This window comes from Protopterus annectens, chromosome 9.part0 (assembly GCF_019279795.1).
Source record: "Protopterus annectens isolate FY-2018-M chromosome 9.part0, PAN1.0, whole genome shotgun sequence".
Taxonomy (NCBI): domain Eukaryota; kingdom Metazoa; phylum Chordata; order Ceratodontiformes; family Protopteridae; genus Protopterus; species Protopterus annectens.
Window position 1 is genome coordinate 1,350,474,773 of NC_056743.1, and position 19,122 is coordinate 1,350,493,894.

At 38.0% G+C, this 19,122-nt stretch overlaps 1 protein-coding gene across 1 annotated transcript in view; it reads left to right on the forward strand.

Moving 5' to 3' along the window:
• The window catches only part of HTRA4 (HtrA serine peptidase 4), an 853,851-nt gene that overhangs the window by 373,289 nt on the left and 461,440 nt on the right, over positions 1-19,122 (forward strand). The window contains exon 3 of the mRNA XM_044084333.1: positions 6,704-6,908. Coding sequence (XP_043940268.1) covers positions 6,704-6,908 — 205 coding nt within the window. The remainder of the gene's footprint in view (positions 1-6,703; positions 6,909-19,122) is intronic.

The following is a 19,122-nucleotide window of genomic DNA, read 5'->3' on the forward strand; positions in this document are numbered from 1 at the left end:
CACAAAAATACCCATTCTTAAAGGTACAAAACAAGGATGTCCACTTTCTCCACTATTATTCACTTTAGTAATGGAGCCTTGGGCTAATTTGATCAGAAACAGTACTGACATAGAGGGTTTTGAAATAGATGAAAATACAACATCAAAATTCAACTTTTGCAGATGATGTTCTAATTACATCAGCAGGATCTAATTCTTCTATACAGTCTCTATTTGATAACATGATGAATTTTAAAAGTATTTCTGGTTTAATATTCAATGAAGAAAAACTAAAATACTACCTATATATACACGAAAAAATATTCTCATTAGTGATTTTACTAAATATGTACCCAATTCAGGTCAGATAACTTATTTAGGTATAATACTATCTAAAGATATTAAATCTATTATATATAATAATTATAATACCTGTTTTCTTAATATACAAAATCTTTTTAATACCTGGAATAATATGTTTTTTACTATGGAGGAGAGACTTACAATTATTAAAATGATAATATTCCCCAAGATTTTATACTTAATACAATCAATAATACTTCCACCTACAAAAAAATTATCAAGAAACTGAACACACTAATGTTAAATTTCTTATGGGCACCTAATAGACCTAGGATTGCATTAAAGAAACATACTAATAGCTGGTCTCAAAGGGGTATTTCTTTTCCAGACTTTAATTTATATACTATCTCTTCTATTGTAAAAGTTATTACTTTATTAATAGATCAGTCATATGTCACAAAATGGAAAGATTATTGGGAGCTAATTAGTATACACTTCATGAAAATCTCCTTAACACATAAAAATATGATTGTAAATAACTCCATGTTATGGTTACTAAAGGAATTTTGTACTTCACCTATTACACCTAAACATATGGTTTGTTACCCATTAAATATTATTATTAGTTATCGTAACTTTATATTCATGCACGCTAAGTATAGGGAATGGAATTTTATTGTATTTCCTATAATGTATACTCAGGGTATGCTTTTGTCATCTACATCTGAAGGAACTCATTTAGCTATAGATAATGATCTAAAGTACTGGTATCAGTTGATATCTGATAATAAAGTTAAAAATCTAGATTTCTTAAAACAAGAATTTGATCTAAGAGAAACTTGCTGGTTAGAGGTTCAGACCTTTAGACAACATCTCATTAATAAAATAGATTTAATGTCTATAACTGTTAAAGAATCTATTCCAACACTGATTGATTACTTGGTATTAAATTTACAGCATAAAGTTTCTGATAAAGGTAAACTTTCATACATACATAAAGTTATCAGACAAGAAACTTTTTACAGTGTAGATTCATACTGGAATTATTTCACTTCTATTAATGGGGACCCACCAAATCAACAAGATAAACAATATATATTGGAATCTGCTTATAGAACTACGTCTTCCATTGTCTGGAGACTTTATACATGGAAATTTTTACATAGATCTTTTTATACACCTTTGATGATGAATAAAATAAATAATAAAGATAATCTATGTAAGAGATGTAATGTAGAAATTAATGCTGACTGGGCTCATATGTTTTATGACTGTATAAAATTGAAAGAATACTGGAAGTCAATTAATGAATTTTTGCAGGCTCTTTTACAGATAATTTCATTATTTCTAAATCTCTTATATTATTCAACACACCTGTACCTCAAAGTGTTAAAAGGTTAAGCTTCCCTTGTTATGGTCTATTCTAGCAGTGGCTAGGAAAATAATAACTAGAAATTGGATTTCAGATACACCTCCTTCGTTCAATGAATTTAAAAATGTTATGAATATAGTGTGCCATATGGAAATAAACACAATTAGGACTAGAACAAATAGAAAAACATCTTATTTTATTGTATGGGATAATTTACAAAATTTGTTAAAAAAATTTTAATTTCAATAGCATGGTATTTTAGTTTAATTAATTGATCTGATTGTAGTGGATGTCTTTGTAAATACTTTAGTTGTTTTGTTGAATATTATAATAATACCTATTTTTAATTACTTGTATAAAATTGTTATGATATTTCTCTTATATGTTAAAACAATAAACCTGTTTTGAAAAAAAAAGAATTTAACAAAAAAAGAAAGCAGGATGTACAGCACAAACAGCCAGATGTTAGGCTTGGAGGAAATGAAAGATGGGTGCTTGGTGTTGTATCTCCAGATGAATAAGGGCTCTCCTAAGACTTTAGAAGTAGGCAGTTATGCCAAGACTGCATTTTAAGTTATACTTAATAAAATAATTGATATTAACTGACAGGCTTTGAGGTTTGAGAACATTGAGAACTCCCCTTGAGCTGAGTTTTTACTGACTGAAAACTGACAGAATGATTGCTAGGTTAAGAAATGTAGAGGCTGGTAGAGTACTATCAACTCCACAAAGAGCCTTGGAGGGCTTTCCCATATTTTATGCTAAGCTTTGTACAAAGAATAGAGCTGGCAGAGACAGAACTGTGGCTATTAAAGAGCACTTGAGTTTTCTCCATTTACATGCCCCTCAACACATGGTCATTCAGTAGGGCTTTTGATTGCCATTATACTATACATGGTAGCAGGGATCCTGACCAGGAAATACAAATTGAAGTCCCTTGAGTCCATTTGTCTTCTTTTAGAACGTCATATGTTAAATTAAAGAAAAAAATTGTTTCAGTTTGTTAACATTATCAACTATGTATTTTCCATGGAGAGATACTAGGCAGGTACAAGTAGTAAGGAATTCCCATTATACTAAAGCCAGAGGAGGACCTAGAAAAAGTGGATTCTTATAGGCCTATTGCATTTCTCAATCCCAGTTATAAATTGTGTTGTTAATGGTGGTAAGGACAGCTTCCTTGTTCCGCAATTGCATGAGTTTAGACCAGTGTGGCTTTTTAAATGTAAGGCAGACTATTAATAATATTATCAAAACTCTTATCCGCATTAGCCTGCTACTTTTCATAGAGGGGGAAGGCCCTGGCTACATTGTAAGAGACCCAAGTTAACTTAACAGCTTGGCTACCTATAGATATTGGCCAGGGAGGATGGCATTGAGTGACTGTTGTGGGAGGCAGCTTTGGCTCACTGCATAGGTGTCACCTAGCAAGAACACCAGGTGTTTATCTAGTGAGATTCTGAATCAGACGAGCTTACTGTGCTCATGGTGGCAGATATCATGACTGTGATGACCTCTGCGGAACCATCAAAGGGGGGATATTTCCCAAGGGAAGAGGGTTGGCCACCCCCAGGACCAGCAAACTGGCTCACTCAATACTACCAATCTGTCTCTCTGTCTCTGGGAAATGGAGGGATGAAGGGATTCCTGGGCAATAATGAACTGGCAGTAGGGCTTTCACCTAGTCTGAGAATACCTGGCTTTCCTTCCACCAGAATGAATGAACCAATTAGATGAAGGTAGAGGAACCATCAAGCAAGGTCACAGGGTGAAGCACAAGAAAAAACAACTTAGTTCAAGATGTAAGGGCATTGAGTAGGTCTTTGTTAGTTCCGAGCTTAGATGCTGGGATGGCATTTGACAGGGTTGATTGGTCATTTTCTTTTGAGAACTTCATTGGCCTTTGGATTTCTTATTATTTGTGTCAAGATATTGGTACATATGTATAGGGGGGTTTTAGCAAAGGTGAAGGCTGAATCTTGGTCAGTCCTGGCCAACTCAGAAAATGGCAAGGTCGACATTCCTTTGAAAAATATATCAGAGAGCCACGGGGGTAGATTTCGGGGGGGGGGGTGGAGATAATTAATTCTTCAAGTTAAAAAAAATTATATATATATATATATATTTTTTTTTTTTTTTTTTTTTTTAATTAGTAGTTATTTTTCAATATCTATCATCATCAAACTATGAACCACACCTATATATTCCATACTTGTGGGGATTAGTGCTGAGAAGAAAATTGCTACTAGTCCTGTAGGCTGCTTCCTGTCTGCTTACTTTGAATTTCAGTATGCAGCATTTTTTTCCTGATGTGTGAATTTCTAACTGTGAATTAACATACTGTACGTTCCTTTGAAAGAAAGCATCTATGCTTAACTTAAGGAGACATTACTTTTTACTTTAGCAACAAACTTGCCATATTTGGGGTTAGTCCTGAAATGGATATAATTTCATACTCTTCAAAGCATCTCTAAAATAGCTGTCAGTCAGAAGAGAGCATTGTTCATACTATTTATGCCCATGAAGAGGTTAATTGTTGGCATAATTGTTATAGAAATGGTAAATGTTACTGTGAGTCTTCAAGTACTGCAGGCTACTTACTGTGTGCCTACTTCAAACGTTGCAGCTATAGGGTTCTGTCTTAAATCAACACAAGATGTCATCCTCTAAACATTTTCCTACAGGAGCTATTTCTCTTAAACATCTTTAAAATTGTATAGCAAACCATGTCAACAGCCTTAGTCTCAGTGATCATTTTCCTTCTCCCCAAACCTTTTCTGCCATATTGCTGCATAACGTTTTGCAAAACACAATGTACAGTTGCAGTATCTTGTACTTTTTATATTGGGAATACAAATTATTAATCTGTCTATTCAATTTTGAAAATGATGCTCTCCTCTATTTTTCATTCACTGTTCTTAATTCAAGCTTCAGTGTGCAGCACTTTCCTAATGAGTAAATGACTCAGTATGCGGTAACATAGCTCTGTATTTTATTGAAAGACGTAGGAACTTTTCTTAAAGAGAGATTTTCCATAACATTTCATTTCAGAAAACAGCTTGCCATGGGGTGGGGGGTCAGTCCTGAAGTGGATATATTTTTATACTCAAAAAGTGTCTTCAAAATTGTCATCAGTCAGTGAAGAATGTGCTTGTTTGTTTGTTTTTATTTTGTGTCTGTAATAAGACTGAGATTGCTGGTATGTTAGTTCCAAAAATAGTGAACATCACTGCAACTTTTCAACTCCTGCAAGCTACTCTATCCTATTTTTTCAGGGTTTTATTGATAATCAATACACACAGGTTTTTTTAAGATGATACCTTCCATAAAGCTTTTTTTCAAGCAACAGCTATTCCCTTTAAATTTTGAAATTAACTAACCATACTAGCCTCCTTATTTTTAGTGCCTACATTCTTGAACTGTTACTGCTCTCCACCATTTTTTTCTGACAGATTGGCTACTTTAGGTTTTCCAGCACACAGGGCACAATTACAGTATGTTGTGTTTTTTTAGACAGTGAATAGTATGTATTTATCCAACTAGTCAGTGTTGTAAACTCTGTGCTCCACTGTTTTTCACTTACTATGCTTACTTTAAACTTCATTATTGGATATGTTGTTGTTTGTTAACTGGGTGACCCCACTGGACACAAGTATCCCTTTTCAGGGCAAACTCCGAACGTCTGATTGACTTGTTCATACTCACTCAGAAGACAAATGGAAGCTGAGAAAATCCAGCCCTGCACCTCACCAAAAAGGAATGAAAACATGAAACTTTCTTCTCACAAAAGAAAGCATTTGGAATTTTCAAACCAATGTGAGATACTGCATGTTAAGGGATATTATGTCCATAAATATAGGTTATTGTCACAGATTTGTTTAGATAGGGTAGTCCTACTAAAGTCTGAATATTGTTTTATTGAAAGAGAAACAGAATTAATTTACAGGAATGTACAGAAAGCAGATACTGGACAGCAGTAATGTAAATATTCATAACTGTTTAGGAGCACTGTTGTTTCACCTGATTTTTTAATATATTTCTGCCACCCAGTTATTTTAATGTATCCAGACACTGTCTCTTATTTTGAGAGATTTTGCAGCTTTACTTGACAAAATAGATATATGGATTTTCAGTGTCCTTTCTTAGTTCACCTCAGAACACAACCATGAGTGAATGTCGGTGACTGTGTAGGAAAACATAAATGCAAAAAGAGCCGACCAGAAGGATTATAAATGGAATTCAGTGCAAACAACTGAGTTCAGCCAGTACATTCATAATTTTCTCTATGTGTGTTGTCCAGGATTCATTGTTTCTTTTCTTTTGATTCTGTCCAGTATGTTGAAGTATAACAAACTGAGATTGTGGAAAAATGAGTCTGCCTTGTTGGTTGCATCTTCATTAGAGGAACCTTTTAAGGATATAGTAATCCTCGTGAGGGAGAGTGTCTTACTCCCTGTCCACGTCTGGCAGTATCATAGAGATGATCATCCTTAAGAAAGGAGGCATGTTTCAGGCCTTGTCACCCTGGGTCACTATTGAGTGATAAAGCAGTCATAAGGAATAACATATATATCAGTTCCTGTGTCTCTGATATTTTATACCAGGACAAAGTAGCAGTGAGAAAGGAGACATGCCTTTGCTAACACCACCTTTGGCTGTTATTTGTTAATAAGCTGTGTATCAGTCATTATTTGTTTGTTATACCATCATTGGGCTTATCCAGTGTTTCAGTCCCAAAGTAGTAACACAAATATGTTGGAACAAAATGCAACAAAACATCAGAATGCATGTTGCACAAGGTTCCAAAGTTCCTGCAACATTATATTACCCTTGACTTCTCATACCCCTTGTCTGCACCACCTCTTTAAAAATGACAGATTTCTATAAATGAATAGCTAGTTACAGAGTATTTTAACTTACTAGCACATTAATAGCACATTGTGGTCTGAGAATGGTGTGTGCATATGTGTGTGTGTGTGTGTGTGTGTGTGTGTTTCAGTGCTCGCCACACATTTTACTGTACTGCCTGTTTACTTTTTTATTCCATAGGATATTGTTCACAGGCCATGATATTCCTGTTTCCAGTGGCTCTGGATTTGTTGTGTCCGAGGATGGACTGATAGTCACAAGTGCACATGTTCTTACCAACAAGCAGAAAATTAAAGTGGAACTGAAAAATGGAGCCAAATATAATGCCCGTGTGGTGGACACTGACCAAAAGCTGGACATTGCCCTCATTAAGATAGATCCTGAAGTAAGTCTGCAAGCATTGTGTGTTTTCAGTACTGTCTTAAAAATAAATCATGTTAAAGCTGTGTATAAAAGAAGAGGAATGGTGATCAAAAACAAATCTCTGTGGCAGTGCTATAATATCAGCAAACTTTACAACAGAAAGACACTATAAGCCAATAAAAACTTAGAAACTTACTGAATACTTAAACTAGATTAAACAAAAAGCAGAAAAGTACTAAGTAAAGTTGTTAAGATGTCAGAAATAAACTGTGAAACAATCTTAGGTACAAAAGTCAAAGACGATAGTAAAGCTTTCTTCAGTTGCAACAGGAAATGAATGGTAGAAATCAGGAATATGATATTCTAATGAACAAAGAACAGTTATTATGCCTAAGTATATATCTGGCATACTGTCTCACAAATTTAAAAAAAATAGATAAAACAAAAAAGAGGGAAATATATGAGTGACAGCTTGCTTCTTTTTTAAAATCAACATGGTTAAAGTGAAGGTCCTCGTTTTTAAAAGTGGTATTATTTTTGAACAATTAACTGTGTCCATTGATGAAGGTCTGATGGCTTACATGATATATTTGAATTTAAAATAATATGAACTAATAATTCTTGAAGGCATAATACATAGGCTAAAATTGTTAAAATTAATTTCTGAACAATTAGTACACATGTAAAAACTACAATTTGTATAAATTGCACTGCATTTCTTGATTTCAATACCCATGTCAACTTGTATTGGTATATATTAGGTGGCACAGTGGTACAGGGGTTAACATTGTTGTCTCACAGCAAGAGGTTTTCTGGTTTGATTCTCAGCTGGGGGTGCCTTCTGTGAGGAGTCTGCATGTCCTCCCTGCATTTACATGGGTTTCTTCCGGGTACTCTGGTTTACTCCCATATTCCAAAGACATGCATCTGGAGCATTGGGCCTCCGCTGAAAATAGGCTCTGTCCTAGTTGGACTTTCCTGGTCAACAAATGTTAAATAAACAAATAAAGAAAGAAATATTGCATGTTATATTACCTTACTGCAATAAGTTTGGAGCTTTTATGCCCAGGCCTCCTCTGAAAAGGTGCATCTTAACCCAGGCAAACTTTCTCAGTAAACAAAAGCAAAATAAATACTTGATGCTTAATAAAGCAGAGCAAAAGTAAGGAGAATACACTCAGACACAGATAATTTTACTGCTGGGATACCACATGGCTCGGTAATGGACCCTTTACCCTTTAGTATCTTTTGAGAGGAAGAAGTGGGCAGTCACCTGTGGCTGGCAAAATATGCAGATGATTATAACTTGAGAAGCACTGCTATGTCTATTGCATGTACCTTGCAAAGGGAGGCGGAGTCCAGATATTTAACATTTGCTATATTTTGACAATAGACATAAATAAATGTAATATTCCCAAATAAAATAATACTGTTAACTTTAATTATCAAATTGGTGATTTTCGCTGCAAAATGTATACTGTCATAAGTAATAGGGGTCCATTTCTGCACAACACCAATATTTTTTAACAAAATTTCATCACGGAAGTCATGATGGCCATTGTAATAGCTCATGAAATAAGTACATGACTGTAGAGGGAATTTTACCCACCCAAATCCTTGCTTACTGTGTTATTAATTCTGGAGTCATACTGCTATGGATTTAAAGGGAATACTTGTTTTTACTGCAAAAGCCACCATTCCTCTTACTCAGAATTACTGTAACATCAGAGCTGAGCTATATATCGCGAGCATGTATCTCTGATGAGTAAATACAGCCATGTCTGAATTACTTGTTTATTCATTTGCGTTGTATGAAATGTCTGTGGCAGCTTCCTGTATTGAATTCTCCTGTGTATAAGTACAAATATTTTACTGTAGATGTTTTTCTTATTGTAGTTTAACACAATAGTTCATTTTTAGGGTAAACATGATGAAATTGAAGCTATTGAAGCACTCTATGTTAGGAAGATTTGTGGTATAACTATTAAAACTATTAAATCTAGTGCTATGTGTCTAGAAATCGATACTACAAAATGGTTGGGGGTATGACCATGATGTTGGCTTGAGTTCAGCCGATTTAAGTTGCTCTGTACTATTAGAAAGTTTTTGACAGAATTAATTTATTAGATTTGAAACATACAGTGCTAGAAACATGTATTTTGTTTCAGAATCAACCTATATTAGTAAAAATGGAGGCTTCCAAGATGGCTGCACACTGATCAACATCTTAATTTCAGCTCTCCTAGTGTTAAAAAGTAAACTGAGAAGTAAGAACTAGTGATTCCACCATCTTGAGTAAATTCAGTTACTGGCTAGTAAGTACACTGCCTAAATTCCAACAGAGAAGAAATTTTGAGAACCTAAAAGAAAATCAACTGGAAAAGATGAAGAGAAAACACTGACTGGAAGAAGTCTGCAGTTCAGCAAAAAACAGTTTAAGCTCTATCTATGGTATGAGAGATGGCTTTTGTTAATTTATAGGAAACAATCTACTGAGCTGGTTAAAATAAATGAAACACTGAGGGAGTATATCAACTCAAATAACAAAACTCTGGAAAAATAGAAGCTTTAACTAGCTATTCAGATGAACTGTTAAAACTGCAAAAATCAGAGGTTGAAATAAAAGCTGGCTGAGTATGAGTCTTTTCAAGAAGAGCTGTTTCACAAATGGTAGCGTTAGAAGACAGAGCACACAAAGAAAACCTGAGGTTTTCTGTGCCAGAGAAACTGGAAGGAACAGAGTGTATTCATATTATGAAAATGGCAATGAGCAACAGAACTGGTGTTCCACAGCAGGGTTTGCTAATTGAAAGGGCACATCAAGTGTATGCTTCAAACCTGGCCATGAGAAAGCAGCCAAGATCTGTATTAGTAAAGATGTGGTCTTAACAGCAGAAAGACTTGATCTTGACAAAGCTGTGGCAGAAGGGAAAGGTATTAATATTGGAGACATTAGAGTACTTGTAGAAAATGATTATTAACTGTGCACCAGGCAAAAGAGAAGCAAATTTATCCCAGCAATCAGGGAATGTTAAGAGGCAGGTGTGAGGTTCTAGTTGCTGTAGCTAGCTATCTTCAGTATATGCTTTCCCTGGTGGATCAGAGACATTTGTTGATGCAGATAGGTTAATAAGGAAATACAAAAGTTTATCAAAGAAAAAGTGAGACATCAAACAGAAGAGGACTCTGCTGCTCATTTTTCTGATAATAAAGCTTATAGACAGAATTTGCCAGTGAAACTTTTTCCAGTGTTGCAAAGAAAAATGCTTGAGAGACAAGAAAAGCATAGGAGATGACTGGAAGAATTGGGAGTAACTTAGACATGAACCGGAGTCTGGTGTTAGGAGATGGAGATGAACAGGAAGAATACCAGTAACACTGAAATTAATGAATTAATGTCAGATTATAAAGCATCACTCACATTTGTGAAACAAGTAGCTGCGAAGGACTTAACATTTGCTGACTTTGTTAAACTTGTGGGTGAACTGTAAAGCATATGCCTCCCTTTATGTCATTAATGTAAAGGCACTAAACGGAGAAAAGGTGGAAAATGTTCTTAACATTATTTGTATAAAATATTTCATGATATAAACTGCATGTTGTATAGTAAAGCAGATTTGTATAGTATGCAGTCAGGGGTATCGTAAATGTGAAGGCGAGGGTGAGTCTTTTTAGTGATTGTTGTATGTGATAAAGATATTAAAAAAACTTTTATGCATCAAAAATTAATAATTAAAAAATCTTGTCAGAAAATATATATCAGCAGACCAATTGAATGATGTTAGTTTCCAAAACTACTGGGTAAGAGACAATTTCTACAAAGAAGGATTTCCAGAAGATATTGTCATCCATACAAGAATTATCCTTAAAAAAATGACAATATAGATAAAAGGGTAGACTATATACAAGAGGATGGCAGTAAACAGTTTGAACTTCTAAAAACTATGATCTAACAACAAAATATACATATAGATAGTGTTGAAATAAGTTTAAATGACATAGATGGAAGACTGAGTAATCAAGAAAACCACACTGAATTGTTGCTAAAACATAACTGGTTACTGGATAAGTTGGATAAGCTAGAAAAATTGGGAAAGAAAAGGAAATAATGCAAGAATATGTGGTGTGCCTGAGAAAATGGAAGGAAAAAAATGGTTAATTTCCCAACCAGTTGGATTCCAAAAGCATTAAACCTTCAGGACAGCTTGTCATTTGGTATAGAAGGAATGTATAAATCTCTCATAAAACCTCTAGTTAAGGAAGCCCCCACCACACACACACACACACACACACACAAACAAATTGTAGCACTGTGATCAAAACTGATAACTACTCATAGAAAGTAATACAAAAAAATAAAGGCATGCTCACCACTGATACATTCCCTAAAGTGTGGTATTAATTGCCCCATTTTATTTCTAGCTAGGTTAAGAATCTTTCTTTCAGGAGGAATAAGCATGTTTGATACTCGAGAAGATGTACTTTCCTTCCTTGAGCCTAAAAAGATCAGCAATAATCAGGATGAAGTGGACTGGAGCCATACAGGCCTAAAGAGACGAGCAAGGAAACTCACATGAAAGACTGTTATAACAACAACAAAAAAATACACAACAATGGAACACTAGTATGATGAACAAGCTTGTTTATCTAAATAAAGTATACATTTTCTCTATCTAGTAATTTAGATGTAGAAACTTCACACAAGACTATATCTTTCTAGATTTCAGTGTGGCATTATTATCCATTTTCTGTGAGGATTTAAGATACAGGTCTCCATTTAAGTATAACACAACTTCTTAAGCTGCATCCTTTAGTCTTTATGACAAGGACGGTTTACATTACATATTGTTTGGTAAGATGTGCCCTTGGTAAGAGTTTTTCTTTCTATTAATGTATTTTATTTTTGTACATAAAGTTTGCTGCACAAATATATTACACTTAATATGTAAAACATTTACGTAACATTTTAGTATATTCTGCCATGTAGAAACAGGGTGTTTCACATTAGTTTACAGTTTTTTTTAATACAGTACTATTCCTATAATGAGTGATTTGCATACTTAGAATCATAGGAGTTACAAAGCAACTGATCATTCTGGCATTTTCTGCCTTGCCAGTATCCACCCATAGGCCTTGCCTCTCTTTTCAATAAGGATAAGTCCACTCATACCAGAAGTGGATTTATGAATATGCATCTAGTTGTCCAGCTCCCTTTTAAAGGCAGACGTATGTATCACACTGCTTGACATGGAGATGAAGTTTGTTTTAGAGAAGGGTTTGTGCTGTGTGACAAGTTGTCCCTCCACATTGCCTTATTTATTTGTTGGAGCAGATTTAGATCTCTAGGCCTAATGTTAGCTGACCTGTTTGATTTACAGAGTTATACAAGTTTTTTTTTTTTTTTTTTTTTTACTACTGGATCCTGTATAGCCCTATATGCAAGGAACAGATCACCCCCTAAGGAGTTTATATGAAACCGAGTATGGAGATAATGCCTCCAGTCTTTCTTGGTAGTTCAGGTATTTTAAGCCTGAGATCTTTTTAATTACAAACTTTTGAGGTCCTTTGAATTGCTTGATATGCTTAGCAAGGGATATCCCAAAGAGTGTGTTGTACTCAATTATGCTCAGTGCAGAGTACAAGGAGGTGGGTATTTCTTTGGATCTGGAAGAAATACCTTTTGCTGTGAATTGTGCAAGGTACAAAGATGCAAATTGGCTCATTAATATGCATTTCCACAATTTTGGTGGTTTTATGTTAATATAAACCTTTTTCTCAGACTAATCTAGAGCTCTTTCATGTGTTTTAAGCAATAAAATCAGTTTACAATGTTTTAAAATTGAGAAGAAAAATGAAGACATTCTAAATTTTCAGTGTGAAACAGAAGGAACGTCTGGTGTAAAGATTTCTGTTTGGTATACAGCTGAGCAGAGAAAGAATACAATTAGCTTACCTGCATTATATGCTTCTTTTAAGTGAATGTTCATCTAATGTTACACAGTATGTCTAGAATTGCATATTTACTTATAGAGGTAATGTTTTGATGGAAGAGTATCCCAGGATGCCGTCTAAACAGCATGAAACATTGACCTATCAGGGCTTCTGGAATTACTAACTGTACCCTTCAAACAGGCTTCATGCCTCACGAATGCAGAACAGCTGCAGTCATCCCTCTGCACCAAGGTGGGCCATCTACAGACCATGGAAACTATAAACCCATAAGTCTCACTAGTCTTATATGTAAAGCCATGGAAAGAGAGGGTATATATCCAAACATCAAATGCTGAAAATGTTGAATACCACAACTTCGAACTTGAAAGTTCGAAGTCTGAAAATATCGAAAAGAGGGAGAGAATTTGATTGGGCTGTTTCCGCGGCTTCACTATTTCCTCCACTGTGGTGTGATCTCGGAGATGGTATATTTAAGTAGGGGGTGTGGGGGGGCACAGCCACCCACATTAGAAATAGTTTGTAGTGTTCGTGTGTTTCACGTTTTGTGCTGGAACAGTGATTTTTTTTCCCAGGGAAAAAAAATCGCTGTTCTCAGTCTTCAAGGTTTTACGCTTTTATGGTTTTGGGTTAAATGTTGTAACATTCAAAGTTTTGACACTTTGATGTTATGATATAGACCCAGAAAGAGATATAGTAAACCTCCAGACACTGGACCCAAGCCAGTTTGGTTTTGTCAAGGGCAGGCCATGCCTACTCAACCTGGTGGACTTCTTTGAGAAGGTAACAAAAGCAATGGATGAGGGAAAAATGGTTCACACTGCCTACCTTGACCTGGACAAGGCATTTGACACAATACCACACTCTGGCATTGTTGACAGACTCAAGAGGTTAGGTACAAACTCATATGTCACCCATGGGATAGCCAGCTGGCTCACAGACAGGACCCAGGAAGTTACAATTGGGGAGTCCACCTCTACAAAGAGGCCAGTCACAAATGGAGTCCCTCAGGGATCAGTCCTTTGACCACTCCTTTTTTGGAATTTACTTTTCTGATGTCAAGGTCAGTGTCGGTAGTCTCTGGCTGACTAAATTTGCAGATGATTTACCTTGATCTGGCCATGGCCTTTAATACCATTCCCCACTCTTGAAACATAGAAAAACTCACTAAGCTAGGCATCAACCCCTATATCACTGGGTGGGTTGCAAACTGGCTCACAGATAGAACCCACAGTGTAAAAGTAGCTGACTGCAAGTCAGACTGCCGACCAGTCACGAGTGGAGTCCCACAGGGTTTGGTCCTGGGTCCTCTCCTGTTTGGTATCTACTTTTCTGAAGTCCAGGCCAACACGAAGGGTCTCTGGCTGACAAAGTTCACAGACGATTGCAAGTTGGGAGCTATTATTAACTCTCCAAGTGATGTTGACATTGTACAGAAAGGCCTCACTGAGACCAACAACTGGTGTCAGAACCATGGCCTTAAGCTCAATGCCAAAAATTGTGTCGTCATCCCCTTTGGGGAAAACCCAGTTCCCATGAATTATCACATCAATGGTAGTCTACTGAACACAGAAGGAGTTATAAGAGATCTGGGAACAAAGTTGACAGCAACCTATCTTTTGACCACCACATTGCCACTGTGGTCAGAAAGTCTTTCTATGTTCCACATGTCATTACTAAAGGTTTTGCAGCCAGGAAGAAGGAGGTCATTGTCTCCCTCTACTCTTCCCTCATTAGGCCAGTCATCATGTACAATGCCCCATTTGGCATTTGGCATGCACCTCACCAGACAACTGCAACAAATGGAGAGGCCACAAAAGTACCTCACAAAGAGGATCCTAGGCCTTAAACACTTGTCCTATATGGACGGACTCAAAAAACTCCAACTCCAACTATTCTCTGTCTCATATCACCTACTTAGAGGCGATCTCTGCTTGACTTACAAAGCCATGTCTGACCCAGCTCTGTTAGAAATGCTACATGTAAAGAAATCCTAATCCCTCCACACCACACACTCCAAAGACCTCAACCTCATTACCACAATCAACAGAACATGCTGGAGGGACAAGTTCATAACCAGAGACTGCCCATGCTATAGAATAGACTTCCCATTACAAGTCAAGCAGAGCACCTCACTGGCCCTCTTCAAGAGAAATCTTGATGAGTGGATGGGAAATAGAAAATTCACCCCTGGGATCACTCCAGTGGCTCTGCTCGACAGAGGCACTGGGAACTAAGGTTGGGTGGCATGATGCCAGGGTAGTCCTATGGGCTAGGCTTGTAAAGGCTCCAGGGCCATTAGCCTAGTATACACCTATGAACCTATGAACCTATGATTGCAAATTAGGAGCTGGCATTGAATGCCACACTGACACAAATCTTCTCCAGGAGGTTCTGGCACAGACTAACAACTGGTGTCAGAGTCATGAACTAAAACTAAATGCCAAGAAATGCATAATAGTTTCCTTTATGAAGTCATCCACCCCTGATAACTATCATATTGACAGCACACCCCTTAGAGTTGACCCAGTAGTCAGGAACTTAGGGACACACATAGATAGTAATCTGGCCTTTGACCATCATGTGTCTACAGTAGTTGTTGGGCAACTTATAAACAAAGGTATGGCATCTAAGTCCAAGAAAGTCATTGTTCCACTGTATTCGCCATTCATCAGACCTATCATTGAGTGCAGTGCCCCCTTTTGGTATGTACCTAACCAGACATATCTAACAATTGAAACATCTACAGATGTTCCTCACTAAAAGAACATAAGGCATAAGTAGAATGTCCTATGCAGACCACCTCAAAGCCCTAGCTCTGTATTCTGTCTCCTACAGGTTTTTTAGGGGAGATCTGTGCCTGGCATACAGGGTATTGTCAGACCCCACTCTGATGGACCTCTTGCATATCCACAAAACAAACAGCACCAGAATTAACCATTCTAAAGACTTAAACCTTGCCTGTGATATAAATAGGACCTGCTGGAGAGACAGGTATGTATTCCAGAGACTACCCCTTCACTGGAACAGGGTCCCCATCCATGTGAAGCAGAGTTCCTCCTTAATCCAATTCAAGTGCAACTTGAACAGTTGAATGGGGAACAGGAAATTAATTCCTGGTTTGGCAGCTATGTCTCTAATGGACACAGGCAGATCATCTCCTAGGCCCCTGCTTGTAAATGTTTCATCTCCCAAACCCCTGCTTACACTTGTCAAGGGTATCAGAGCTTGTTCATAGGTTCATAGGTAAGTACTAGGCTATCGGCCCTAGGGCCTATACAAGCCTAACCATAACAATTCCCTGGCTATTTCTTCCCACACTATTTACTTCCCTGGACCCCTGTCTAGCAGGCCGACTGACGTGATCCCTGAGGTGAATTTCCTATCTCCCATCCAGTCATCAAGGTTCCTTTTGAAGAGGGCGAAGGAGGCACTCTGCTTGACATGTATGGGCAGTCTATTCCAGAGTCTGGGGAGTCTCTGGGTCAGGAACTTATCCCCCCAGCATATTTTGTTTATTGTGATGACAAGGTTTACATCCCTGGAGCATGTGGCTCTGAGGGATTGGGATTTCTAAGTGTAGCATGTCCAGCTCTGGGTTTGACATGGCCCTTGTATGTTAAGCAGAGATTGCCTCTGAGTAGACGATATGCGACAGAGTATAGCTGGAGTTTTTTAAGGCGATCAGCATAGGGCATCTGCTTTAGGCCTGTGATTCTTTTAGTGAGATATTTCTGTAGCCTTTCCAGTTGTTGCAGATGTCTTGAGAGGTACATACCAAATGGGGCATTGCATTCTATAATGGATCTAATGAGGGACGAATACAGTAGGACAATGACCTCCTTTTTTTCTGGATGAAAAGCCCTTAGTGATGAGGTGTGCCACATAGAAGGATTTCCTGACTGTTGTGGTGATGTGGTTATTTAAGGTGCGACCACTGTCCACCTGTGTCCCTAAGTCTCTTATCACACTTTCGATTTTTAGTGTACTGCCACCTATGTGGTAATTCATGGGTACATGTTTTTTTCCCACAGGGGACAACTATACATTTCTTGGCATTGAGCTTGAGCCCATGGCTCTGGCACCAAGCATCTGTTTCTGTAAGGCCCTTTTGTAGAGCGTCCACATCATTTGAGGATACAATAATGGCTCCCAGTTTGCAATCATCTGCGAACTTTGTTAGCCAGAGTCCCTTAGTGTTGGCCTGTACTTCAGAGAAGTAGATGCCAAACAAGAGACATCCCAGGTCTGAACCCTGAGGTACTCCATTTGTCACTTGTTTGGAGCTGGATTTGGAGTCAGCTGCTTTCACAGTGTAGGTTCTGTCAGTAAGCCAGTTGGCAACCCATCGAGTGACTTAGGGATTAATGCCCAGCTTAGTAAGTCTATCTATGATTCTAGAGTGGGGGATGGTGTCAAAGGCATTGGCGATGGTGTGGCCTGCCTTACTCTCATCCACTGCTCTGGAGACTGATTCAAAGAAGTCAATCAGGTTCAGGAGACAAGACTGGCCCTTCACGAACCCAAACTGGGTGGGGTCCAGTGTTTGAAGGCTGCCAATATCTTTGTTTATAAGTTCCATGATATTATGTTCCATGGCCTTGCAGATCAGGCTCATCAGACTGATGGGACAGTAGTTCCCGGGATTCACGGTGGATCCCCCCTTGTGGAGTGGGATAACTGTAGCTGTGCGGCACTCAGTGGGCACAAAGCCTGTGGTGAGTGTATGATTAAACATGACACTTAGGTGAGGTGCCAGTTCATTTTGTAGTTCATGTAGTACACAGCCCAGGATGTCATCTGGTCCCATGGATGCTGTATTCTTAGCTTTGGAGAGTGCTTTTTTTACCTGTGTGGACATTATTACCGGAATTTGGCACTCTTCCATGATAATACGTTCCATAGCCTTGCAGATCAGGCTCATCAATCTTCCATGATAATACGTTCCATGGCCTTGCAGATCAGGCTCATCAGACTGATGGGGCGGTGGTTCCTGGGATCTAAGGTGGATCCCCCCTTGTGGAGTGGGGTGACTGTAGCTGTGCGCCACTCTGTGGGCATGAAGCATGAGGTGAGGCTATGATTAAACATGACACATAGGTGAGGTGCCAGTTCATTTTGTAGTTCATGCAGTACACAGCCTGGGATGTTGTCTGGTCCCATGGATGCTATATTCTTGGCTTTGGAGTGTGCATTTTTTTACCTGAGTGGGCGTGATTACCAGAATTTGGCACTCTTTCGGTATTGAGATGGGCCCTTTAGGGGGTGAGAGGAGGGGTGAAGTTGGCACTGAATATATCTGCCAGGATATTGGCAATATCCTTGGGGTCAGTATATCTAGTGCCATTCTGCTCTAGCTCAGAGCAGATCTGAGTATTGCCATTTAGCTTCTTGACATAGCTATAGAATGCCTTATTGTTGTTTTTGGAATCTTTGGCAATTTTGTTTTTGTAACTAGCTTTGGAAGATTTTATGAGGGATCTCAGCTTTCTACTGAAGCTGGTGAGGGAGTTTTTTGAAGCCTGGGTTTTTCCCCTTTTCTGCAACATTTTCTTCCTGCTGTTGTACAGCTTGTTTATGGCAGGGGACCACAAGATTGGCTTCCTTTGGGACTAAGAATTAGTTGCTCTGGGGCATTGTAATTTATGAATTCCAAGAACCGTTGAGCAAAGGTGTTGGTACAAGAGTAGTTTTTCCAGTTAATGGCAGAGTAGTTGAAATCACCCAGTATTAGGGTGTTTGGTTGTATCTTAATATTTTCCAGTATGTTTAGAAAGGTGTAGTGAGAATCTTTGGGCATGGTGGGGCATCTGTAGCAAGCTGCAATTTGTATTGCAGTCTTACCTAGTTTTAGTTGCACCTGGAGAATTTCAGATACATTGTGTTGGGCAGCCAGCCTGGAGGTGTGAATATCCTTGGTGAATATGGACACTCCTCCACCTTTAGTGTTTCGGTCCTAGTTTGGTGGCCGAAAAGTGTGGTATGAGTTGTAGCCTGGTACTGCAGGGGTGCTCTCTGGAGCTTTGAACCAGGTCTCAGTTACTGCACAGATATCGATGTTCTCCATTTTTAGGAGATCCTCGAGAGAGTGCAGCTTGAGGTTTAGACTTCTAGCATGAGTAGCATTACCTTCAGATTTTGCCTGCTTGTACCCATTACAGTGGTAGTTTTGTCCTTTGACTCTTGCCTAAAAAAGGCACTATAGGGGTGGCAAGAGCCTTAGCCAGTAACCCAAATCCCAGGGGCGACAGGTGCAAACCACCTCTTGCAAAGCATCGTGGTTTGTC